The 27,609-nt window shown below is 43.8% G+C and overlaps 1 protein-coding gene across 12 annotated transcripts in view; it reads left to right on the forward strand.

The window, feature by feature from the left end:
• The window catches only part of UNC13B (unc-13 homolog B), a 427,170-nt gene that overhangs the window by 226,624 nt on the left and 172,937 nt on the right, over positions 1-27,609 (forward strand). For 2 of the 12 annotated variants that reach the window (XM_056547072.1, XM_056547080.1), the window contains exon 2: positions 4,665-7,199. The exons of the other annotated variants lie outside the window; for them this stretch is intronic. In XM_056547072.1, the coding sequence (XP_056403047.1) occupies positions 4,769-7,199 (2,431 nt within the window). In that variant the 5' untranslated portion in view covers positions 4,665-4,768. The remainder of the gene's footprint in view (positions 1-4,664; positions 7,200-27,609) is intronic. 12 annotated transcript variants of the gene reach the window in all.

Consider the following 27,609-nt stretch of genomic DNA (forward strand, 5'->3'; position numbering starts at 1 on the left):
TTTGCAACAGCTGGAGGCACCCTTGTTGGGAAACAATGCCCTAAGGCAATCAGGGTGCCTCCAGCTTTTACAAAACTACAGCTTTTAGCATACCCGGACAGCCTAAGGCTCACCGGGCATGCTGGGAGTTGTAGTTTTGCAACAGCTGGACGCAACCTGTTGGGTAACATTGCCCTGAGCTATCAGTACTGTAAGCCAAAGGCTGTCTGGGCATGCTGGGAGTTGTAGTTTTGCAACAGCTGGAGGCACCCTTGTTGGGAAACAATGCCCTAAGGCAATCAGGGTGCCTCCAGCTTTTACAAAACTACAGCTTTTAGCATACCCGGACAGCCTAAGGCTCACCGGGCATGCTGGGAGTTGTAGTTTTGCAACAGCTGGACGCAACCTGTTGGGTAACATTGCCCTGAGCTATCAGTACTGTAAGCCAAAGGCTGTCTGGGCATGCTGGGAGTTGTAGTTTTGCAACAGCTGGAGGCACCCTTGTTGGGAAACAATGCCCTAAGGCAATCAGGGTGCCTCCAGCTTTTACAAAACTACAGCTTTTAGCATACCCGGACAGCCTAAGGCTGACCGGGCATGCTGGGAGTTGTAGTTTTGCAACAGCTGGACGCAACCTGTTGGGTAACATTGCCCTGAGCTATCAGTACTGTAAGCCAAAGGCTGTCTGGGCATGCTGGGAGTTGTAGTTTTGCAACAGCTGGAGGCACCCTGGTTGGGAAACCATGCCCTAAGGCAGTGTTTCCTAACTAGGGTGCCTCCAGCTGTTGCAAAACTAGAACTCCCAGCATGCCCGGACAGCCAAAGGCTGTCCGGCGCATGCTGGAAGTTCTAGTTTTGCAACAGCTGGATGCAACCTGTTGGGTAACACTGCCCTGAGCTATCAGTACTGAAAGCCAAAGGCTGTCTGGGCCTGCTGGGAGTTGTAGTTTTGCAACAGCTGGAGGCACCCTGGCTGGGAAACAATGCCCCTGAGCAATCAGTACTGTAAGCCAAATACTGTCCGAGCATGCTAGGAGTTGTAGTTTTTCAACAGCTGGAGGCATTCTGGATTGGGAAACACTGTTCTAAAAAATGCTTTACATCTCAGTCTCCCAAAGTCACATTTTGGCAACTATATGGTGAAAATGAATATTTTAAAAAAATGTTTTTACTTAGCAAAATGTGTGGTCAGCTGATGCAGACGTTCTCCTCGCATCACTTTTGGAAAAACCTATATTCTTTTTAGTTCCTTTTCTGTTGCAGTCTGTAATCCACCTTCTATGTCATCAGAGGCTCAGGCTGCTGTTTCTCTCCCCCATACTTTACACTGCAGGTCAGTCTTATTATGATATGGGAGTCTAGCTGAGCTGCATTGTTTAAAGGGGTACTCCACTGGAAAACATTTTCTTTTAAATCAACTGGTGGCAGAAAGTTAAACAGATTCCTAAATTACTTCTATTAAAAAATCTTCACCCTTCCAGTACTTATCAGCTGTTGTAGTCTACAGAGAAAGTTATTCTCTTTTTGAATTTCCTTTCAGTCTGACCGAAGTGCTCTCTGTTGACACCTCTGTCTGTTTCAGGAACTGTCAAGAGCAGGAGAGGTTTGCTATGGGGATTTGCTTGTACTCTGGACAGTTCCTAAAATGGACAGAGGTGTCAGCAGAGAGCACTGTGGTCAGGCAGAAAGGAAAATCAAAAAGAAAAGAACTTCCTCTGGAGCATACAGCAGCTGATAAGTACTGGAAGAGTTGAATAAGATTTTTTAAAAGAAGTAATTTACAAGTCTGTTTAACTTTTTGGAACCAGTTGATTAAAAAAAAAAAAATGTTTTCCAGCGGAGTACCCCTTTAATGCACATGTAGCTTTCCAGCTATTGCGAAAATAACACCTCCCATCATTCCTAGACAGCCATTGACTGTCTTTGTATGCTGGGATTGGAATTATCACAAAAGCCTGAGAACTACAGACGGTTCAGACATAGTAGAATTACTGCATGGAATAAGTCTGCCGATGTAGTACTTGACATTAGTTATGCAGATTTGTAAATTACTTCTATATAAAAATCTTAATCCTTCCAGTACTTATCAGCTGCTGTATGCTCCAGAGGAAGCCGTGTAATTCTTTCGAGTCTGACCACAGTGCTCTCTGCTGACACCTCTGTCCGTGTCAGGAACAACGGTTCGCTCTGGGGGTTTGCTCCTGCTCTGGACAGTTCCAAACTTGGACAGAGGTGGCAGCAGAGAGCACTGTGAGACTGGAAAGAACTACACAGCTTCCTCTGGAGCATACAGCAGCTGATAAGTACTGGAAGGATTAACGTGTATAATGTTCTGGCACCAGCTGATTTAAAAAAAAAAAAAAAAAAAAAGGTTCTTCCCCCCAGAGTACCCCTTTAAATATGGGGTGAGGACAGAGCATGGATCATAGGTGTGCTCAAAGGCTAGGTTCACACTGCGGAATCTCTAGGCAGAAAATTTCCACCCAGAGATTTCGAGTGCGGCCAGCGCTGACCGATTCAGTCGGCGCTAGGACCGCACGGACACCGCAGTCTCCAATAGACTGCAATGTTTCCCCCGAGTATTTCCGCCTGAAGAACGAGCAACGCCATTCTTCAGGCGGAAATTTTAAAGCGGATATTCCGTTCGCAAATTCCGCCTCACAAATTTCGAAGTGTGAATTTGTGAACGGAAACCAATACGTTTTTAGTATGCGGAATTTCTGCCTGCAATTTCAAAGCGGAGTTGCAGACGGAAATTCCGTAGTGTGAACCTAGCTTTATGAGGCTGACCTGCAGTGTAAAGCATTGGGCAGGGAAAACGGCAGCAGCTAAGCTTCTTATGAGCAAGAAAGTGGATTACAGAACTAATGATCCATAATAACTAAAAATGAGATTATCAGGGAACTTAATGGGTGTAGAACGTGTAAAACGTCCTTATCGGTTACTGTCTATAGCTGTGTTCCCAACAAGTGTGCCTCCAGCTGTTGCAAAACTACAACTTCCAGCATGCCCGGACAGCCAACGGCTGTCCGGGCATGCTGGAAGTTGTAGTTTTGCAACAGCTGGAGGCACACTTGTTGGGAAGTACTGGTTTATAGTATATAAAATATCCTGTTTTTCTATGCTTATAATGTAACCTGCAAACATAGGTAAATGCAGCAACAGGTCATTTGTTATACGGCGGCTGAGGTTTGAGTCGCTCCCTTTCTTGTATAGAAGTATAGATTCCGAGTTTCCATAGCAATTGCATCTTAAGTCTTCACCTAAACGGGAGACACAGAATAATTTAAGTCTGCAGGGGCAGAAAATACTTCTGTCACCAGTTGGCATAGAATATAATGTGCCGTGACATGACATGCCCGCTAAAAATGTAGGAAGATTCCCCAGTATGGTTCCCGGTAGTCAAAAATGTCTAAAACGAAATACGCTGTAGTTTTTTTCAAATCTCTGATTTCTCCTTCTTACAAATATGGGAAATACAGCATTCAGCTTCTTACCCGCATTATTGTGACCCCCAAGCACCACTTTATCTTTGCAGAGTTTGTGCAAAATTGTGAAACCTATGTGTTTGGGGGCCATCAATGTGCAGCATAACAATTGACCGTCCGATTGTAAGGCTATGTTCACACGGTGGAATTTCCATGTGGGATTCCGCACAGAAATTCTGCAAAATTTTTAAGCACATTGGCCCCCATTTGCTAAGGCTTTTTCGAGTAGATTTTGTAGGGTTTTTAAGTCTATTTTGCTTTACCATTCCCTTATACATTTTTTTATTTATTTGAGAACCGTATACTACGGAATAGCAAACCGTATGCATTGAACTCCCATACACACAAGATGTATCCGGTTGGGTACGTTTTTTGTTCTTTACTGCTGCGTCCTGTTTTTCTATTTACAAAGGGTTTTGTGTCCTTTATAAAAACTGTATACTGTTTCTATAACATTGTAGTCAATGGAAACTATATAAAGCAGTTTACAGTTAGTCAATTTTTGAGGAATAAGTTTTCCAAAACAAAGAAAAATGAGCCCGTCATTTTCCGGGGTGGGGGGGGGGGGGGGAGGGGAACAACAAATTTACAAAAGTTCCCACATTAAATGTGGTGGATTTGAGCTCTGAAAAAAAACGTGGCAGTTTAGAGCAGGTGTAAAGAATAAAAAATAAAATAAAATTTAAAAAAACTACAAATACAAGATACAATAGTATAAACCATGGAAAGAAGCCTGTCAAAAAAACAAAAACAAACATTCAAAACTACGCTTCACTCTGAGGGCCAATATGTTCAATAGGGATTCCGTTGTCCCATTCACACACCAGAAATTCCGCATTCCGCAAAAATATAAGACCCGTCTTTACATTTTTCTGAATTCCAGGCAGAATCCTATTTAATCAATGGGTCTTTGAATTTTGGTATAATTCTGTTTTTTGAACAGACAGAAATTCTGTCTAAATTTCGCTCAAATTGCAAAACAGAATTTGAGCGGAATAGTTGAATTCCGCCGTGTGAACATAGCCTAAAGCTAGTTTTTCCAATGCAGCTAGTTCTTTCAGTGTACTGAGTTGTAGTAACATAACTACTGCCATTATATATAGGTTGCCCTCATTGGTGTCCCTATTGCGTGCTAAGTTAAGGGTCCTTGCTAGTCTCATCGTTCTCATCATGCAATGTTTTCCCCCTATGTATTAGTTCCATCATGAAGACCCCTATACCGCATTTAACCAAGAAGCTGTATGTACGGTAACCTTTGTATTGATGCATAACGCTATGAGAAGGAACAGCCGCTGTAGTCGATGATGTTTTCCAGAAGGAGGTTGAAAAAGAGAGAAAATTGTTCCACTCTCCAGCAAAAAAAATTTCCTCTTAAAATCTTGTTGATAAAGTCATCGAGAAGACAAAAAATAGCCGTGTGCCTGAGAGAGAAAATGAAGAGGCTGCTGCAAAGGCCTGTGGAGAAGCTGTCCACCAACCATGACGAACAAGGTTCCCCCGTGGACATGGCAGCCGACTTGTTCGTGTGCGGGATAAAACGGAAATCGAACAACGCGGATGTGCAAGCCACTTGTGACTTCATGGAGGTGACTGAAGACACCAAGATGGCAAGCACCTATTGTTCTAAAAAGGTGGATTCCAGTTGGAACCAAAGTGTAGGATTGACTCTCAATCCAGAAGAACACGACAGTCATGCCACGGAAGAGCAGAGTTCTTCTGATGAACAGAGTTCAGAGCTGATATCACCTCATGAAAGTAATGGACTCTCTGCAGACCAGCGGGATCTCTCCACTTTTAGTATTACCATGAGTTGGAAGGAGATAACGGAAAATAGTCAACTACTCTGCCAAAACAATCTATCCGAATGCAGCCCCGGGGGAAGTTCTGTCACTAGTGACCGGTCTAATGATGTGGTGGAGTACATCTTAAGAGAACTTCAGGGCATCAGTCGCATTCAGGCTGAGATAGCGGAGCTCCGTCAACATCTGAGTTTGATAAAGGGCTCGGTGGAAGAAGTGTCCTCCTGTGTGGATTCTGTCCTAAATGAGATTGAGGGTTTGCAGATAGGATCTTCCCCCAAAAGCCCAATGCTTTCACCAAGTGGAGAGATGAGTAGGGATCCTTTAGGCAATGAGGCTGTGTTATATTTTTATGGAATCTCAGAGCATGAAGATGAGAACACATTGGAGAGGATCCATTGTTTCTTATGTGACCACCATTGTTTTAATGGCATCCAAAGTAGAGAATATATAAAAGAGGCCTACAGAATAGACTCTGGATCCAATGCATTGTTAGGACCAAGGCCAACCTTAGTTAAACTTTCTCATCCCGATCACAAGGACGCTATACTTCAAAAATTGGACAATTTTCAAAGAGCTGGAGTAAAAATTGTTCCATTTGAGGAGCACAATTTACAAACTAGAATAAGAGCAAATTCTCTGTCTGTGCTTCAGCAAGGCCTAAGAGAAAATCGCTGGAGCTCACTCAGTCTAGATAAAGCAGTGGTGAGGACAGATGAGATGGTGGGTGAACGTAAAACTGAGTCATTTAGAATAAGATATCAGAACAAGAGCACTGAGGCGCCATGCGGTGGAGAGGAATTCCTCTTTGCACAGAAATGCACTTTGGCCAAAAAATGCAACATATCGGATGGGGAGGTGGTCAGAGCTGATGGGAAGGAGACCTGTGAGCAAAGCCTGGAGAAAAGTGTAAGTCATCTTTGTATTCGTCTTGACTCCCAAGAATCTCAGAAAAATCTTCATTTCACCAACCTGCCTTCCTCTAGTGAGAAAGCCTCTTGTCGATTACTAACCCGTTCTAACCATCTGAGTGCATCTACAGAGACAGAGGAGGCAGAAATTGCAATTCACCGGTGCTGCTCAATTGTAGACGACCACGATGGGATGTTTAGAGAAGGAAACCTGGTGTCATGTGACTCCCGGGTACAGTTTCGAAGCACTGAAAAAATTAATGTAATTATTAAAGATCCTTCTGGCAGTTTTACCTCTTTGAGCTTTGATGACACTGTGGACAAGTGTTCTGCTGGTACTGTAGCAGAAACTCTTAAAGAAGTGGTCCACATAGACTTAGATGATCCGGATAAGTCTGGTCACGTCTTAAGAGATTTTCTTGATCAGCCCAATGAAAACATAGATATAGTTGACATCAAGTTTTACGCAAATAAATTAGGAAAAGCACTTAACCATTTCCGGTCAGCTTTGAAAGTTGTGTTTAATAAGCTGGAAAGTCCAGATGCTTTCATGGAAAGTAAAGATCCTGGGTTTCCAGTTCCCGACTATGACACTCTGCAACGACTAAACAGTCTCGAAAGTGGCCACTTCAATGACAGCATCCCCACACATTCTAGTATGAGTAACAGCTACAGCTCCAGCTCCAATCTGAAAGAAGATGCCTATTTTGTGCTCAACAGAGTCCCCTCTCTACCTCATGAGTCATCTATCCCCTCTCTGATCCTGTCTCCTGATGTAGACCTTAATGGCCCCAAAGCAATCGTCTCTCCCGAGCAGGCACTGGAAGGTAGTGAAATTTTGGTGGCAATGAAAGAAGACAAACCTCTAAGACTTGATCAAGTATGTGCAGAGACCATCTACCTGAACAAGTGCATCAATAACTTCAAAAATGTCTTACGGGAGAAGAAGAAGATGCAGCGAAAGCTCCTGAAAGATATTGTTCAAGAAACTTTTTGGGTTTCTGGTGAAGAAGCGAATGCAGGTACCGAATGTCTTGAATTCCGTGCTCCTAAGTATGACTTATTTGTTCGGTGTTGTGGTGTTCTCCATCATTCTGCATGACGAAGCATGTTTTGGTCATCGTAAGAGGTCAAGAACTTAAAGCGTTAGCACAAGTTTTTTTTTATTTTTTTTTAAACATTGACTCTTTTCAATACTTAATACTGAATTGATGTGACCTTAACCCTAAAATAATACATACATATATTTGAGTTTTTGCAAGATCCTGTTCTTAATAGACTGTATGTAGGGTCTGTTGTAGTATTTATCTGTTTGGAGAATCAAGATGACTATCACCGCAGGCGTCACAAAATTATTAATTTTTTTACTTTTAGATTGATCGTTTAGGTCTGTGTGACTTGTTTGTTTATTTGGTGTGCACATAATTAAGACTTCATGAAAAAAGAATGAGACATTCTGCTGACCCCCACAGTACCTTTTTAAAATTTTTACTAGCTAGGTTTACCAGGTGTTATAAAAAATTTGCCAGAATCGTAGAATCTAAACCCCCCACAAAAACCCCTTTGAGATTTAAAATGTAAGTTATAATGACAATTGTTCATTTCATGAAATGCGTGTAGGTGGGGCTGGATGTTATATTTTTATAACGTTGCTCTAACAGGGTTTGTCTGCAAGTGCTGCAAGTGTTGCTGTCATATCACAAAAATAAATAAATAATGCTTATATATGCTCAATAGGTTATAAAGATGCTTTATATGTCCGTGTGTCTAGCTTCTGTATTTGGCTCACAAATCCCTCTGTACTGCTGCTCACTCATTCTGACATCCACTGCTCAGAAAGGGGTCGTGTTCATGCATTAATTTCCTACCTGAGCCTGCTGTGCTGTACTTGGTCTCTTCATCCAATCACAGCAAGCTGTTCTGTAACCCCTTTCTTTCTGTTTTCATGCCGTCTGATGGAACAGGAGTGAGCACAGAGGAGTGCTAGTTCCATCCCCACTTTGTCCCCGCCTGTGTTTCAACTGGGACAAAGAATATACTGCAGCCAGACACGATTATGTTCTGGATGATTGGTGGGACACCACAGCAAATGTACAGTTTCTCTGCACTGCTACCAGCAGTGATAATGAAGCATTTGGATGGACTATGAATGCATTGCTGGTGTTGTTTCCACCAGACTAAGATTCCTTAGTCAAAGGGAAGGATGTCCAGCTCTCAGAAAAATATGGTGACTGCTAAAACGTCACTTTTAATACATCCCGTTTAAAAAAACACGGAGCACAAAAAAAACATATAAATCAACAAAATATAAGATGAAACGCCGACGCAGCGTTTCTTCTTATATTTTATTGATTTATATATTTTTTTTGTGCTCCGTGTTTTTAAATGGGATGTATTGAAAATGAAGTTCTAGCAGTCACCATATTTCTATGAGAGCTGGACATCCTTCCCTTTGACTAAGCTGCATGATACGGGAGACGGCCCACTCAGTCCATGCTCCACTAGTTAGATGTACCGCTGCTGTCCATGGACACCTGTTCAGAATGGTCTGGTGAGCTGAGTTGTGTTTTTTCTTTTTTCTCCTCTAAAACTCCTTAAAGGGGTACTCCGGTGAAAACCTTTTTTCTTTTAAATCAACTGGTGCCAGAAAGTTAAACAGATTTGTAAATTACTTCTATTAAAAAATCTTAATCCTTCCTGTACTTATTAGCTGCTGAATACTACAGAGGAAATTCTTTTCTTTTTGGAATTCTCTCTGATGACATCATGAGCACAGTTCTCTCTGCTGACGTCATTATAATAATAATAATAATAATAACTCTTTATTTATTGTTGTCCTTAGTGGGATTTGAACCCAAGGCCCCACCACTGCAAGGCATCAGTGCTAACCACTGAGCCACCATGCTGCCCTTAGCATACATCTGCTATGCATGGTTGCTAAAATGGACAGAGATGTCAGCAGAGAGCACTGTGCTCGTGATGTCATCAGTGTTCCAAAAAGAAAGGAATTTCCTCTGTAGCATTCAGCAGCTAATAAGTACTGGAAGGATTAAGATTTTTTAATAGAAGTAATTTACAAATATGTTTAACTTTCTGGCACCAGTTGATTTAAAAGAAAAAAAGGTTTTCACCGGAGTACCCCTTTAAAGTCACTCTCTGCTATACCTGTGGGCCACCCTGTGCAAAATTAGACTGCTCCAATAGAGTTCATTCATTTTCAGACTACCCCTTTAATGTTTCAGGGATGCTTGGCTTTTTGATATATTTTTAATGCACAATAAGTTTTTTTCCCAATACTTACCCCCCTTGCATCCAGTTGACTGTTCTACCCACCTTCATAATCCTTTGTGTGTAAGTGTTTTTTTCCTGGCATTTCTGCCCCATCATAATTCCATCTCCTCCTATCGCAGCAATGTGTCTGTCTAATTTGTGCATTCCTCTAACTTTCCTATTGCATTGTTCTGTTCCCTGTAGATTCTGTACGATCACGTTGTTCCATAAATAACAGGTTAGCAACGTTATATTAAAGGAACTTATCGGCTCACGACTGCCAGGGTCCACCGCTGTGACCTGAGTGGACGCAGTGGCTGAGTGTAGGTTCCCAGTTGTATTGTGCCAGTCAGCTACTCCCCCCGCAAGAGAGCCGTCCTTCGCCCACCTGCCATTGCCGTGCTTCAATATAAATGCTTTGGTCATTATAAAATTCATAGTCCATTTGCTTATAATCTCCTGTTACCTCCTAATGTTTCATTGCATGGTATTTTATTGTAAAATGGAAAAAATAATTTGGAAAAATTGGCTGTCGTGAGAAGCCATTAGCTTGGTCGACTGCTGGGTGACAGCCTTTATGGTAGTCTGACCTGAAAAAGTTTCCACCCCCCCCCCTACTACTTCATGAGTGTCAATGTCCACTGTACTTATGTTTTAGTCACCAACAAGGGGAGCAGTGCTTTAATTCCTCGCCAGAAGCTGACACCATGTATCGTTTATGCAAAGAAGTATCCCAGAAAACTACATACAAATAATTTTCCTACTTAGCTTTTTAATTGTACCCCAAGACTATATATATCATATTTCCAGTGTCAGGTTGTGTGCCCAAAGATTGTACGCAACAGAGCCAAGAAGATGACCCCAATTATTCAACACCAGTGCTCCCATAAAATTGCAAGCCACAAGGTGCGTATACAATTTCCATCCACTGGGCTTCCAAACAGCTACTCATCAAGGCGTTAAAAAAAAAAATTGTTAAATTGCTTGACATGGAGCTCCCAGGATATTCTGCCTGTGGGGCACTGATAATGGGGATCCCAAAAAATTGCTGCCCATGGGGCTCTTAAATAATGACTTATCTCTAGACAGACCTGCAACAGAAAAGACTGCTTCCACTTCTCCCTGTTCTGATCTATTGGTGGCTTAGAAGGTACTTAGATAGTAGTTCTACTTGGTGTTATTAATGGAACAAGGTAGATGGGGTCCCTGTTTCAGATTTTGCAGTAGTGTCTATGGGCTTCACACAGTAAAGCTCTGTGTACCCAGGGATATCGGCTTGACAGAAGGACTCTCTTTTGTCCAACAACGTGTTATAGTAGCTTTATGGGTACGTATGACCTATTCGCCGGGAGTTTTTCTAGGCATATATGCCTTATGTTGGACTCTGTTGGACTACAGACAGGAAGCAGGAGGAGGGACCTCTATGTAACTAAAACTTGCACCCCTAATCCACTCCTAATCCAGGAATGAGGCTAATATTCAGACCCCTAAAATTCAGAAGCCAAACTCCCCCCGTTGTCCGCAGTCTTCTGAATTGTATTGTTCAGCTGCATTCTCATGAATATTGGATCAGTCGTGTGGGTAACAAAGCTTCTGTATAGGAACGTGTTGTCTTTGATGCCTCCTAGATGTCCTCCCTATTGTAGAAGATCCTGCTGTGTATAGCGGATAAGAAACCATTTGTAGATGGATTTCTTCAGAGATTTATAGAGGAAAGTAGTCATGGTCCACATATGACTATGCGGAGCCAGCGCTCAGTGCACGTAGCGGGCCAGGCCTCACAGGGTTAAGCGGTATTCATTACAATAAGGATTGCATTTCCCTAGCTTGTGGGGCTTAGGGGCATATTGGATTAAAGCTTCCTCTTATGAAAACCAATGTTTTGCAGCTTAGCGTAGAGACGGCCACTTCAGATGTGAGGCTGTTAGTGGGAGGATGGGCACATAATTGTATGGACGGGATCTGTGCCACCCGCAAGTGTCACAAACTAAATTGGAGATCATATAAGGTAGTGCTGGGCAGTATGACCAAAAATGTATGTCACAGTATTTTTAAAAAAATATATAAATTACGGCGGTTTCACAGTATTTAACGGTATTTCAGGGGGGGGGCTCATTATAGTGTCAGGTGGTCGGGGGTCCTCACCATGGCACCCGGGGTCTCGGTCAGGCCACCCGGTAACTCTCCTACATGTCTCCGCAGTTCTGCTCGAGTTTCCCGCACCCGCCCGGAAGTCACGTGTCCGCCAGGACCCTCCCAGCTCCTCACAGTCAGTTCAGTGCGGCTCGGACTGCACTTCCCAGAGACGCTGTGCGGCTGGACGTTTCTCTACGCCATCACGTAAATTCATATCGTAAATAAAAAACACAGCGGTATTCGGTATGAACCGGTATACTGGCCAGCACTAATATAAGGGAATAGTAACAGAGAACAACCTCAGGCCAAATGTAAAGTATACCTACAGCATAAATTATTATAACCTTGGTATATACTGTATTATATATGTACAGCTGGTATAAGTTATATAAGATATATCTCCTGTATATAGTGATATGGACTATGCTCATATAACCTTGGTATATACAGTGTATAATTATATATGTACAGCTGGTATAAGTTATATATCTCCTGTATATTGTGATATGGACTATGCTCATATAACCTTGGTATATACAGTGTATAATTATATATGTACAGCAGGTATAAGTTATATATCTCCTGTATATAGTGATATGGACAATGCTGGTATAACCTGGTATATACTGTATATAATTATATATGTACAGCTGGTATAAGTTATATATCTCCTGTATATAGTAATATGGACCATGCTGGTATAACCTGGGTATATACTGTATATAATTATATATTTACAGCTGGTATAAGTTTAATATATCTCCTGTATATAGTGATATGGACCATGCTGGTATAACCTGGTAAATACTGTATATAATTATATATGTACAGTTGGTATAAGTTATATATCTCCTGTATATAGTGATATGGACCATGCTGGTATAACCTGGTATATACTGTATATAATTATATATGCACAGCTGGTATAAGTTATATATCTCCTGTATATAGTCATATGGACCATGCTGGTATAACCTGGGTATATACTGTATATAATATATATGTACAGCTGGTATAAGTTATATATCTCCTGTATATAGTGATATGGCCCATACTGGTATAACCTGGGTAAATACTGTATATAATTATATATGTACAGTTGGTATAAGTTATATATCTTCTGTATGTAGTGATATGGACCATGCTGGTATAACCTGGGTATATACTGTATATAATTATATATGTACAGCTGGTATAAGTTGTTACGCCGAACGCTCCGGGTCCCCGCTCTTCCCTGGAGCGCTCGCATCGTTCACCTTGTCGTAGTGCCCTGGTCAGACCCGCTGACCGGGAGCGCTGCATTAATGTCACCGGCGGGGATGCGACCCGCGTAGCGGGACGCGCCCGCTCGCGGTTCGCATCCCAGTCTCCTTACCCGTCCTGTCCTCCGTCGGTTCAGTCCCGGCGCGCGCGGCCCCGCTCCCTAGGGCGCGCGCGCGCCGGCTCTCTGCGACTGAAAGGGCCAGTGCGCCTCTGATTGGGGCCTGGCCCAATTAGTGAATACACCTGTGTCCATGCCTATATTACCTCACTTCCCCTTCCCATCATCGCCGGATCTTGTTGCCCTTGTGCCAGTGAAAGCGTTCCTTGTATATCCCAAGCCAGTGTTCCAGACCCTCTGCCGTTGCCCCTGACTACGATCCTTACTGCCTGCCCTGACCTTCTGCTACGTCCGACCTTGCTCTTGCCTAATCCCTTGTACCGCGCCTATCTCAGCCTTCAGTTGGGGTTGAGTCGCTATCGGGTGGAACGACCCGGGAGTTACCTGCCGCTGCAAGTCCATCCCGCTTTGCGGCGGGCTCTGGTGAAAACCAGTAACCCCTTAGACTCAGTTCACCTGGTACGGCCCACATCATCACCCCACTGCCACAGAGGATCCACCACCAGTATCCTCACAGCATCCGGATCCTGACAGTAGATCCGGCCATGGATCCCGCTGAGGTCCCGCTGCCAGTTGTCGCTGACCTTACCACGGTGGTCGCCCAGCAATCTCAACAGCGCAACAAGGACATCAGCTGTCCCAAAACTTTTGCCACCGCTTCAGCAACCATCGCCTCCGCCAGCTCCTGCACCCCCTCCGCAGCGAGTGGCCGCTTCCAGCCTCCGCTTGTCCCTGCCGGACAAATTTGATGGGGTTTCCTGTCTCAATGTTCCCTACACTTGGAGATGATTTCGGACCAATTTCCCACAGAACGGTCTAAGGTGGCTTTCGTGGTTAGTCTCCTGTCTGGGAAGGCCTTTTCATGGGCCACACCGCTCTGGGACCGCAATGATCCTGTCACTGCCACTGTCCAGTCCTTCTTCGCTGAGGTTCGTAATGTCTTCGAGGACCCAGCCCGAGCCTCTTCTGCCGAGACTGCTTTGTTGAACCTTGTCCAAGGAAATTCTTCTGTGGGCGAATACGCCATCCAATTTCGTACTCTCGCTTCTGAATTATCCTGGAACAATGAGGCCCTCTGCGCGACCTTCAAGAAAGGCCTATCCAGCAACATCAATGATGTACTGGCCGCACGAGAAATTCCTGCTAACCTGCATGAACTTATCCATTTGGCCACCCGCATTGACATGCGTTTTTCTGAAAGACGTCAGGAGCTCCATCAGGATATGGACTTTGTTCGCACCAGGCGATTTCTCTCCCCGACTCCTCTCTTCTCAAGTCCACTGCAATCTGTTCCTGTGCCTTCTGCCGTGGAGGCTATGCAAGTAGACCGGTCCCGCCTGACCCTACAAGAGAGGACTCGCCGCTGCAATGAGAATCTATGCCTGTACTGTGCTAGTACCGAATACTTCCTAAAGGATTGTCCTATCCGTCCTCCGCGTCAGGAAAGACGCACTCCGATTCCGCACAAAGGTGAGACAGCTCTAGGTGTGAACTCTGCTTCTCCACGTCTTACTGTGCCTGTGCGGATTTCTTCTTCTGCTAACTCCTCCTTCTCAGCTGTGGCCTTCTTGGATTCCGGTTCTGCAGGAAATTTTATTTTGGCCTCTTTCGTTAATAGGTTCAACATCCCAGTGACCACTCTACATCTCTTCAGTTAATAAAGAAAAATTGGACTGCACTGTGCGTTACCGCACAGAACCCCTGTTAATGTGCATTGGACTACATAACGACATTTTTTTATTTCTGGTCCTACCCAACTGCACTTCTGAAATTCTCCTCGGCTTGCCTTGGCTCCAACGTCATTCTCCTACCCTTGACTGGGCCACCGGGGAGATCAAGAGCTGGGGTTCTTCTTGCCTCAAAAAATGCCTCACGTCTGCTCCCGGCTCCGTCAGTCAAACCCCTGTGGCTCCTCCTATACCAGGTCTTCCCAAGGCCTACCAGGACTATGCTGATGTTTTCTGTAAAAAACAAGCATAGACTTTGCCACCTCATAGGCCTTATGACTGCCCTATTGACCTCCTCCCTGGTACTACTCCACCCCGGGGCAGGATCTCTCCTCTGTCCGCTCCTGAGACTCAAGCCATGTCGTACTACATCCAGGAAAATTTAAAGAGGGGATTCATTCGCAAGTCCTCATTCCCTGCCGGAGCAGGGTTCTTCTTTGTTTCAAAAAAAGGCGGTACCTTACGGCCGTGTATTGACTACCACGGTTTAAATAAAATCACTATCAAAAACCGCTATCCCCTGCCTCTTATCTCGGAACTCTTTGACCGCCTTCATGGCGCCAACATCTTCACTAAATTGGACTTAAGAGGCGCATATAATCTCATTCACATCAGAAAAGGGGATGAGTGGAAAACCGCATTTAATACCAGAGACGGACATTTTGAATATCTCGTTATGCCCTTTGGGCTCTGCAACGCCCCTGCTGTCTTCCAGGACTTCGTTAATGAAATATTTCGGGATTTGTTATATACCTGTGTTGTGGTTTACCTGGACGACATCTTGATTTTTTCCTCTAGTCTTGAGGAACACCGTCGTCATGTCCGCCTAGTGCTCCAGAGACTCCGTGAAAATCAGCTATATGCCAAAATGGAGAAATGTCTCTTTGCCAATCTCTTCCCTTCCTAGGTTACCTAGTCTCTGGCCAGGGACTTCAAATGGACCCAGACAAACTGTCAGCCGTTTTAGATTGGCTACGCCCTTCTGGACTCCGAGCTATCCAACACTTCTTAGGATTTGCCAATTACTACCGACAGTTTATTCCTCATTTTTCCACCATTGTGGCTCCGATTGTGGCCCTAACCAGGAAGAATGCCAACCCTAAGTCCTGGCCTCCCCAAGCGGATGAGGCCTTCAATCGCCTCAAAACTGCCTTTGCTTCTGCTCCAGTACTGTCCAGACCTGATCCATCAAAACCCTTCTGGCTGGAAGTGGACGCCTCCTCTGTCGGAGCAGGAGCCGTACTCCTTCAAAAAAAACTCTACCGGACATAATATTACTTGTGGTTTCTTTTCTAAAACCTCTCTACAGCGGAAAAAAATTACTCCATTGATGATCGTGAGCTTCTGGCCATTAAACTAGCTCTCGAAGAATGGAGGCATCTACTGGAAGGTTCCAAACACCCCATTGTCATCTACACGGATCACAAGAATCTCTTGTATCTCCAGTCTGCCTAACGTCTGAACCCACGCCAGGCTAGGTGGTCATTGTTTTTTGCCCACTTTAACTTCGAGATTCATTTTCGTCCTGCTGACAAAAACATCAGGGCTGACGCCCTTTCACGTTCCTCTGATGCTACCGAATCTGAAGCCCCTCTGCAACACATTTTACCTCCTGAGTGCCTGGTCTCCCCTGCTCCAGCTTCTATCAGACAAACTCCTCCTGGAAAGACCTTCGTCCCTCCACGCCAGCGCCTCAAGATCCTCAAGTGGGGACACTCCTCGCACCTCGCTGGCCATGCTGGCGTCAAGAAGTCCATCCAACTCATTTCTCGTTTATATTGGTGACCTACCCTGGAGGCTGATGTCGCGGATTTCATTCAGGCCTGGACAGTTTGTGCCCGGGACAAGACTCCTCGCCAGAAGCCTGCTGGACTCCTTCATTCTTTACCTGTTCCTGAGCTACCATGGTCTCAAATTGCCATGGATTTTATTACGGATCTGCCTTTATCCCATGGCAACACAGTCATCTGGGTGGTCGTTGATCGTTTCTCCAAGATGGCACATTTTATTCCGCTTCCAGGTCTTCCTTCAGCGCCACAGTTGGCGAAGCTATTTTTTGTGCACATTTTTTGCCTTCACGGGCTTCCCACGCATATCGTCTCGGATAGAGGCGTTCAATTTGTATCGAAATTTTATAGAGCTCTCTGTAATCAATTAAAAATCTAATTAAATTTCTCGTCCTCCTATCATCCCCAATCCAATGGGCAAGTAGAGAGAGTTAACCAGATCCTTGGTGACTATTTGCGACATTTTGTTTCCTCCCGCCAAGACGATTGGGTCGATCTTCTACCCTGGGCTGAATTCTTGTACAATTTCAAAAACTCTGAATCCTCCGCCAAATCCCCGTTCTTTGTGGTGTACGGCTGTTACCCTCTGCCCCCCCTCCCCATTCCCACTTCTTCTGGATTGCCTGCTGTTGATGAAGTTACCCGGGACTTCTCTATCATCTGGAAGGAAACCTCCTACTGGCCTCGTCCCGTATGAAGAAGCATGCCGATAAAAAGAGAAGAACTCCTCCTGTCTTCGCTCCTGGAGACAAAGTGTGGCTCTCTGCCAAGTATATTCGCTTCCGTGTCCCCAGCTATAAGCTGGGACCACGTTATCTTGGACCCTTTAAATTCAAGAGTCAAATCAATTCTGTCTCCTACAAACTTCTTCTTCCCCCTTTTCTCCGTATTCCTAACTCTTTTCATGTTTCTCTTCTCAAACCTCTTGTCCTTAACCGATTCTCTCCCAAGGTTGTCCCTCCAGGTCCTGTCTCTGGCTCCTCCGATGTCTTCGCTGTTAAAGAGATTCTCGCGTCCAAGACAGTCAGAGGTAAAAAAAAAATTCTCGTACATTGTGAAAATTGTGGACCTGAAGAGAGGTCTTGGGAACCCGAGTATAACATCCTCGACAAGGAGCTCATTCACAAGTTTTCGGGTTCCAAAAAGAGGGGGAGACCCAAGGGGCCCCCCCCCCTTGGGTCTCCCCCTCTTTTTGGAACCCGAAAACTGTTATGCCGAGCGCTCCGGGTCCCCGCTCCTCCCTGGAGCGCTCGCAGCGTTCACCTTGTCTGTAGTGATACAGACCATGCTGGTATAACCTGGGTATATACTGTATAGAATTATATATGTACAGCTGGTATAAGTTTTATATATCTCCTGTATATAGTGAAATGGACCATGCTGGTATAACCTGGTATATACTGTATATAATTATATATGTACAGCTGGCATAGGTTATATATCTCCTGTATATAGTGATATGGACCATGCTGGTATAACCTGGGTATATACTGTATATAATTATAAATCTACAGCTGGTATAAGTTATATATCTCCTGTATATAGTGATATGGACCATGCTGATATAACCTAGGTGTATACTCTTTAATCTTGTATGTACAGCCGGTATACATTATACCACTTTGTTTTGGTGATATTTTTGAGTGTCACTTCTCAGAATATGTGATGTTGTATTTTCCCCTATAGGTAACCCTGGTCATGTAGAACAATGTTTGTGTAGTTGTGTATTGGGAACATTGAGTGCCGGAGTTACAATTACCTCTGTGGGGTCGGAGCTCTTTCCTGCCGGTGTTCATGGAGTATAATCTGGTAATCAGCAGGTTATTATTTGCCGGCGGCTCGGTAATAGATGTATTTTGCAACATTTTCCCTCCTCGTCACTACACATAATACGTCCTGATGTCGTCTAATTGCTAACTACTAATCAATCGAGAGCCAGCTCCTTCCCGCCGGTGTGTCTGGATGGCGGTCTCCACCGTGGCCTTCAGCCGCCTCGGCCTTTCTTCTGCCTCGAGTTGTAATTACAGACTTATCCTCAAACTTTGCTTGCCGCATTAACTGTGAATTTTGAGAGGGTACAAAGGCCAAGAAGTGGCCTCCAGGTTCTCGTTGTTCCTATAGGAGCTTTAATCCGACCGTGTGTTGAATAAGTGCACCTTTATATAATGGTAATGAGTAAAGATGCTTGGCCGTCTTGTGGACTAAAGCCAGGCTAGAATTAATATGCGGTTGGTGTCTACTCGTACGTGACGGAGCTACGGGACACGTCACTCATCTTTTCTATAGAAGGAGATTTACTAATGCAATTCTGTCAGCCTTCCGAGGAAATTCTATTACAAACAAATGGCGCTGGCTAACTCAAGTGCCCGTCTCTACACCAAAGTCGCTGCGGTCACCATTGGCCTTTTTAGTTTGCCCCTACCTTTTCTGAACAGGTTGACAACAACATGAGCATATGGTAAGCCATAGAAGCCTGCACCCATTGGTAGATATCTACATTATGAAAGCCCAATTTAAGGGTTACTCCGGTGAAATATATATATTTTTTTAATCAACTGGTGCCAGAAAGTTACACAGATTTGTAAATTACTTCTATTAAAAAATCTTAATCCTTCCAGTACTCGTCAGCTGCTGTATGCTCCAGCAGAAGTTATTTTCTTTTTAAATTTCTTTTCTGTCTGACCACTGTGACACCTCTGTCTCAGGTACTGACAAGAGCAGGAGAGGTTTGATATGGGGATTCACTCCTGCTCCAGACAGTTCGTGAGACAGACAGAGGTGTCAGACAGAAAAGAAATTTAAAAAGAAAAGAACTTTCTCTGTAGTATACAGCAGCTGATAAGTACTGGAAGGATTAAGATTTTTTAATAGAAGTAATTTGCAAATCAGTTTAACATTCTGGCACCAGTTGATTTAAAAAAAAAAAAATTTCACTGGATTACCCCTTTAACTTTACATTTTGAACAATTTTTTCGTTGCCTTTCTGTGCGCTTCCAGGGGGAGTTGTTAGCAGGTTTTTGCTTTGACTTTATTGCTGCTTTATGCACCAGTTGTGAATGTGTGTGTGAGTTTTTCACCCCTTTTTTTTGCACTATCCAGGGACTTCCTGTAATGTTGGAAAGAGTAAAAAAAAAGTAAAGAAAATCCCTGGCGCCTTGTCGCTATGAAATCTTAGTACTGCTTTTTTTCCAGCCCCTTCCCGACCCTTGATTTACATTTACTGCCAGTAATGTCGGGCATCAGAGATCAGTCTGAACACAGTTTTGGCGTGCATATCTGGTGGTCCAGTGGCCCGATTACCATGCATATGGCAGTTGTACCAGGAGAGCACCAGTCACATAGATCAATGCATACGTATTACATTGAGCTATATAAGCAATCAAACTATTGCTTATAATAGGCCCCTAATTAGTAGACCAAAGAAATGTAGAAAAAGAAAAGAAAAAAAAAGTACAAAAAAAAAATGTCTTTTGAAATATAACCTTCTCTCCTAAATAAAATTCATATTTTCCCTTTTTGTTATTTTCCAAACAAAATAAACCTACACTGCTTAAAAAAATAAAGGGAACACTTAAACAACACAATTTAACTCCAAGTCAATGACACTTGAAATCACACTGTCCACTCAGGAAGCAACACTGATTGACAATCAATTTCACATGATGTTGTACAAATGGGACAGACAACATGTGGAAATTATAGGCAATTAGCAAGACACCCCCAATAAAGGAGTGGTTCTGCATTTGGTGACCACAGACCACTTCTCAGTTCCTATGCTTCCTGTGATGTTTTGGTCACTTTTGAATGCTGGCAGTGCTTACACTCTAGTGGTAGCATGAGACGGAGTCTACAACACACACAAGTGGCTCAGGTAATGCAGCTCATCCAGGATGGCACATCAATGCGAGCTGTGGTTAGAAGGTTTGCTGTGTCTGTCAGCGTATTGTCCAGAGCATGGAGGCGCTACCAGGAGACAGGCCAGTACATCAGGAGACATGGAGGAGGCTGTAGGAGGGCAACAACCCAGCAGTAGGACCGCTTCCTCCGCCTTTGTGCAAGGAGGAGCAGGAGGATCACTGCCAGAGCCCTGCAAAATGACCTCCAGCAGGCCATAAATGTGCATGTATCCACTCAAACAATCAGAAACAGACTCCATGAAGGGTGGTATGAGGGAACCACATCCACAGGTGGGGGTTGTGCTTACAGCCCAACACCGTGCAGGACTTTTGGCATTTGCCAGAGAGCACCAAGATTGGCAAATTCGCCACTGGCGTCCTGTGCAGGTCAACACTGAGCACATGTGACAGACGTGACAGAGTCTGGAGACGCCATGGAGAACGTTCTGCTGCCTGCAACATCCTCTAGCAGGACTGGTTTGGCGGTGGGTCAGTAATGGTGTGGGTTGGCATTCCATGTGCTTGCCAGAGGTAGCCTGACTGCCATTAGGTACCGAGATGAGGTCCTCAGACCCCTTGTGAGACCATATGCTGGTGCGGTTGGCCCTGGGTTCGTCCTAATGCAAGACAATGCTACACCTCATGTTGCTGTAGTGTGTCAGCAGTTCCTGCAAGAGGAAGGCATTGATGCTATGGACTGGCCCACCCGTTCCCCAGACCTGAATCCGATTGAACACATCTGGGACATCATGTCTCGCTCCATCCTCCAACGCCACGTTGCACCACAGACTGCCCAGGAGTTGGCAGATGCTTTAGTCCAGGTCTAGGAGGACATCCCTCAGGAGACCATCCACCACCTCATCAGGAGCATGCCCAGGCATTGTAGGGAGGTCATACAGGCACGTGAAGGCCACACACACTACTGAGCCTCATTGTGACTTGTTTTCAGGACATTCCATCAAAGTTGGATCAGCCTGTAGTGTGGTTTCCACTATGATTTTGAGTGTGACTCCATATCCAGACCTCCATGGGTTGATAAATTTGATTTCCATTGATAATTTTTGTGTGATTTTGTTGTCAGCACATTCAACTATGTAAAGACGAAAGTATTTCATACGATTAGTTCATTCGTTCAGATCTAGGATGCGTTATCTTAGTGTTCCCTTAACTTTTTTTGAGCAGCGTATTTTATCCAAACTATCGTGCCCGGAATTATCCAAACTATTAAATGAACACAGTCCTGATCCTGTGCGGTCGACAATGTAAAAGGAAAAAAAAAAAATCTAAATTCCAAATTGCTGATTTTTCGTCACATGACACTCCAGAAGTAAAATTGAATACTACACAAAAGTACAGGTAAAAATAAAAATAAAATAAATAAATAAAAACTAAAAGAGCCCTTACACAGCTTCTTTGGTCGAAGAAAAAAAAAAAAGTTATGGGCTTAAAATCCTGGCTCTACTTATTTTTTTGAGCTGGTAGCAAGATTCTAAATGAATTTACCTCTCCCTGGGAGAAGTAAATGTGTTCTTTTTTTATTAATTTATTTTTTTAGTGCAGACGCTCCTACATTTACAACGATACGACAATTAGTTAATCTATATTATGCTCCTGGATACTGCTGAAGACATCAGTAATTGGCGGGGGGTGGGGAAGGTGTCCGAGCGTCGCCCATTCAGTTCACTGTCACTATCTAATAGGTCTTTGGAACGCGTCTGTCGCGCAGGTACTCCAAGGGTGAAACTTATTAATTATCTTCTGCCTGATTGATCCGCCAGCAAACTTTCCGCCCCAGCCATGCGCTTTGATTTGCGGCGGCTTTAATTACTTGTGTATTAGCAGCTGATGTGAAAACACTAATATTAATATGCAGGAGCGACGGTGCCTGCGGGCAGAGGAGAGTGACTGACAGCATGGATGCCAATGGGAAGAGCGCCAACTTGTGCGCAGCCCCCTTACTAATGTTATGGTAAATATGTCCTTTTATTAGTAGTAGTAATTTGAGAAAATTAAGTATGGACTCAGGACCTGTTACCAAAGACATGATTGCACAACTAATACACAAATAAATAAATACGGTAAATAAATTCAGTCAATAGATTCATGTCTCCCTGAATCGGGGGTTGTTTAGTACATCATTTGCAAAGCAAAATAAAAAAAAAAACTGCAATCTAATATCTCATTGACAATGGCCTTTTACGGGGCAGAGTTTTGCACGTGAATTTTACTTTCGTTCAGAGTGGAAAATTCTTGTGTTCATGGGCCCTTAGTGACCTTTTAAAGGGGTCATGCAGAATTAGTAAAACATAACTGTTTTCTTAAAGAAAAAATAAATCCTTAGATTATGTGCAGTATTACAACTCAGCTGAAATGTAATACCACACACAACCTGAGGAGAAGAGTGGCACTGTTTCTAAATAACCCATTTAGAGGGCTTTCCATTCACTTTGTTTAAATTACTATGTTGCTGGGATATTGAAAATAACAAGTTCCGCTCCACCTCTACTGTCGCCCGTTCCCTGATGTGATCCTCTTCTTCATTTCTTCCGCTGAAGTGTCATATGGACAGAATATGCCCACTCAGCATAGATGAACTGATAGAAATGCAGCTCCGTATGTACCTAGAGTTCAAGATACAAAGTGCGAGATGAATAACTTAATCATTTTTTTTGTAGGACAGTGTTTCTGATAAATTTGGATATTCGGCTCCCCTATGCTCTGTGCTGAATGTTTGTGCTTGTTGTGCCTCATGAATGTGTTTTATTGATGCGTATACAGAACATTCTTAGTGTACTCTGCCCTTATTATCAGGGTATTGTAATAAATTCTATTGTATTATGTCTGATATCCTAATCCAGCGCCTCACAATATATCATGAGGCAGTGAGTCTTACGAGTTCTTGACCTCTTACTACCCTGTAGATGTGCCCTGCATGTTCTGTGTCTTGTAGATGTACAGTCCCAAGTATTACTGACGCAGGATCACACTAAATGTTTTATGTTATTGACTTGGCTTGTTCATGCAATGACTTTTTATTAAAGACGAGCTCTGTGCAACATTTTGGCATTGTGCTGAGGTATACACTATACACCGCACCAGCACTGTCTTCACTATGTGCTAAAGCAGCACTGTCCTTGCTCTTCCTTGTTGCAGCACTGTCCTGGACCTGACCCATCGCAGCACTGTCCTGGCCCTGACCCATCACAGCACTGTCCTTGCCCTAACCCATTGCAGCACTTTCCTGGCTCTTTCCCGCTGCAGCACTGTCCTGGCTTTTTCCCGCTGCAGCACTGTCCTGGCTCTTTCCTGCCGCAGCAGTGTAGTGGCTCTTCCCCGCCGCAGCACTGTCCCGGCTCTTCCCCGCCGCAGCCGTGTCCCGGCTCTGCCCTGGCACAGCACTGTCTCAGCTCTGCCCCGCCACAGCACTGTCTCATCTCTGCCCCGCCGCAGCACTGTCTCATCTCTGCCCCGCCGCAGCACTGTCCTCTGCTCTGCCCCACCACAGCACTGTCCTCAGCTCTTCCCCGCCGCAGCACTGTCCCGGCTCTTCCCCGCCATAGCAGTGTCTCAGCTCTGCCCCGCCGCAACACTGTCTCAGCTCTGCCCCGCCGCAACATTTTCCTGGCTCTGACCCGCCGCAGCACTATTTACCCTTTACACCATATTGCTGCGATGCACAGTCTTCACCATGCATGATATGGTCTTCACTGCACTATGCTCAGAATACATAACATCAGCTTTTCAGGTATTTTCTAAAAAATTAAAATAAAAAGTGCACAGCAAACCTTTTTATATTACACCCTGTTCCAAATTATTATGCAAATTATATTTTTTTCATTTACCTAAATAATTGATGTAAATAACAGTCAGCATAATTCTCATGTTATCAACTTTTAAGGGTACAATTCTAATTTTATTGAACAAACCTCCTAATGATAACAGGATTTTTTTTAACATAAAAACTTACAATGCAGTGTTCCAAATTATTACGTACAGTAGGTTTCAAAACACTTTATAGGTTGTAAAGATCTGAAAATTTTAATTTGTTGTGTTTGCAGCATATTTACTGAAATCACAAGCTATTTCAATCAAACTTTTAACATTTTAACTTTTTAACAGGTCACGTTACATTTTTACATAGGACCCCTTATTTGATAGCAGCTTCACAAGTCTTGCATCCATTGAACTTGTGAGTTTTTGGACAGTTTCTGCTTGAATTTGTTTGCAAGATTTCAAAATAGCCTCCCAGAGCTGCTGTTTGCATGTAAACTGCCTCCCACCCTCATATTCTTTTGCTTGAGGATGCTCCAAAGGTTCTCAATAGGATTGAGGTCAGGGGAGGATGGAGGCCACACCATGACCATCTCTCCTTTTATCCCCATAGCAGCCATTGATGCAGAGGTATTCTTTGCAGCATGAGATGGTGCATTGTCATGCATAAAGATGATTTTATTACAGCAAGCATAGTTATTCCTTCTGTACTGGGGAAGAAAGTGGTCAGTCATAAACTCCACATACTTTGCAGAGGCCATCTTTACACCTTCGGGGACCCTAAAGTGGCCGATCAGCTCTCCTCTCATGATTCCGGCCCAAAACATGACTCCACTGCCGCCTTGCCGACGTCAAAGCCTGGTTGGAACTGGGTGGCCGTCCACCAACCATCCACTACTCCATCCATCTGGAACATCCAGGGTTACACGGCACTCACCAGTGAACAGGACTGTTTGAAAATTAGTCTTCATGTATTTTTCTGCCCAATGCAGCCATTTCTGCTTGTGAGCAATGGTTAGTGGTGGCCGAATAGAAGGTTTATGCACAGTTGCAGGACTCTGCAGGACTCTACACCTTGATGTCCGTGGGACTCCAGAGGCACCAGCAGCTTCATATATCTGTTTGCTGCTTTGTAATGGTATTTTAGCAGCTGCTTTCTTGATCCGATGCATGGATCTGGCTGAAATCTTCCTCAATGGTCCTTTAACTGCACAAACCCATCTGTGCTCTGAATCAGCCACAAATCTCTTAATACTGCGATGATCACGCTTAAGTTTTCGTGAAATATCTAATGTTTTCATACCTTGTCCAAGGAATTGAACTATTTCACTCTTTTTGGCAGCAGAAAGATCATTTTCCTTCCCCATATTGCTTGAAAATTTTTCCTTAAATTGGCCTCACCTGGCAATCTAATTATGACAGGTGTATGAGATTGTTTTCAGTGATCAAAAGAGCCCTGAGACACAATGCCATCCATGGGTTACACTGAAAAACGAAATATTTATTTTAGTGACACTTAACCTCTTAGGGACGCAGGGCGTACCGCGTCATAGTGGGTCGGTCCCGGCGGCTAATGAAAGCCGGGACCTGTTGCTAATACCGAACATTAACGATCGCGGTGATGTCTGGTATTAACCCTTTAGATGCAGCGATCAACTAAAAGCTTCCCAACAGCTCAGTCGGGCTGATCGGGTGAAACCGCGGTGTCCCGATCAGCTGTTAGGACACGAGGAGGGTCCCTACCTGCCTCCTCGCTGTCTGACCGCCGAATGACTGCTCCATGCCTGAGATCCAGGCAGGAGCAGTGGAGCACCGATAACACCGATCAATGCTATGCTATGGCATAGCATTGATCATTGTCTGAAATCAGTGTAATGCATGTTATAGTCCCCTATGAATGGCTATAACACTGGGGGGAAAAAGTTAATAAATGTGATTTAACCCCTTCCCTAATAAAAGTCTGAATACCCCCCTTTTCCCATTTAAAAAAACCAAAACTGTTTAAATAAATATGAACATATGTGGTATCGCCGCATGCGTAAATGTCCGAACTATAAAAATGTATCATTAATTAAACTGCACGATCAATGGCGTACACGTAAAAAAATTCCAAGGTCCAAAATAGTGTATTTTTGGTCACTTTTTATACCATAAAATAAAAATTATTAACCCCTTAACGAAGCAGGACGTATATTTACGTCCTGCGCCGGCTCCCGCGATATGAAGCGGGATCGTGCAGCGATCCCGCATCATATCGCGTCGGTCCCGGCGCTCATCAACGGCCGGGACCCGCGGCTATAACCACACATCGACGATCGCGGCGATGTGCGGTATTAACCCTTTAGAAGCGGCGGTCAAAGCTGACCGCCGCTTCTTAAGTGAAAGTGACCCGGCTGCTCAGTCGGGCTGTTCGGGACAGCCGCGGTGATATCGCGGCGTCCCGAACAGCTTACAGGACACCGGGAGGGCCCTTACCTGCCTCCTCGGTGTCCGATCGTGGAATGACTGCTCCGTGCCTGAGATCCAGGCAGGAGCAGTCAAGCGCCGATAACACTGATCACAGGCGTGTTAATACACGCCAGTGATCAGCATGAGAGATCAGTGTGTGCAGTGTTATAGGTCCCTATGGGACCTATAACACTGCAAAAAAAAGTTAAAAAAAAGTGTTAATAAAGGTCATTTAACCCCTTCCCTAATAAAAGTTTGAATTACCCCCCTTTTCCCATAAAAAAAATTAAAATAAACATATGTGGTATCGCCGTGTACGTAAATGTCCGAACTAATATATCATTATATCATTAATTAAGCCGCACGGTCAATGGCGTACGCGCAAAATAAATCCAAAGTCAAAAAAAGCGCATTTTTGGTCACTTTTTATACCATTAAAAAATTAATGAAAAGTGATCAAAAAGTCCGATCAAAACAAAAATCATACCGATTAAAAACTTCAGATCACGGTGCAAAAAATGAGCCCTCATACCGCCCTGTACGTGGAAAAATAAAAAAGTTATAGGGGTCAGAAGATGACATTTTTAAACGTATAAAATTTTCCTGCATGTAGTTATGATTTTTTCCAGAAGTGCGACAAAATCAAACCTATATAAGTAGGGGATCATTTTAACCGTATGGACCTACAGAATAATGATAAGGTGTAATTTTTACCGAAATATGCACTGCGTAGAAACGGAAGCCCCCAAAATTTACAAAATGGCGTTTTTTCTTCGATTTGGTCGCACACTGATTTTTTTTTTCCGTTTCGCCGTGCATTTTTGGGTAAAATGACTAATGTCACTGCAAAGTAGAATTGGCGATGCAAAAAATAAGCCATAATATGGATTTTTAGGTGGAAAATTGAAAGGGTTATGATTTTTAAAAGGTAAGGAGGAAAGAACGAAAGTGCAAAAACTGAAAAACCCTGAGTCCTTAAGGGGTTAAAAAACAATCAAAAAGTCCAATCAAAACTA

Source organism: Hyla sarda, chromosome 1 (genome assembly GCF_029499605.1).
Source record: "Hyla sarda isolate aHylSar1 chromosome 1, aHylSar1.hap1, whole genome shotgun sequence".
NCBI classification, from domain to species: domain Eukaryota; kingdom Metazoa; phylum Chordata; class Amphibia; order Anura; family Hylidae; genus Hyla; species Hyla sarda.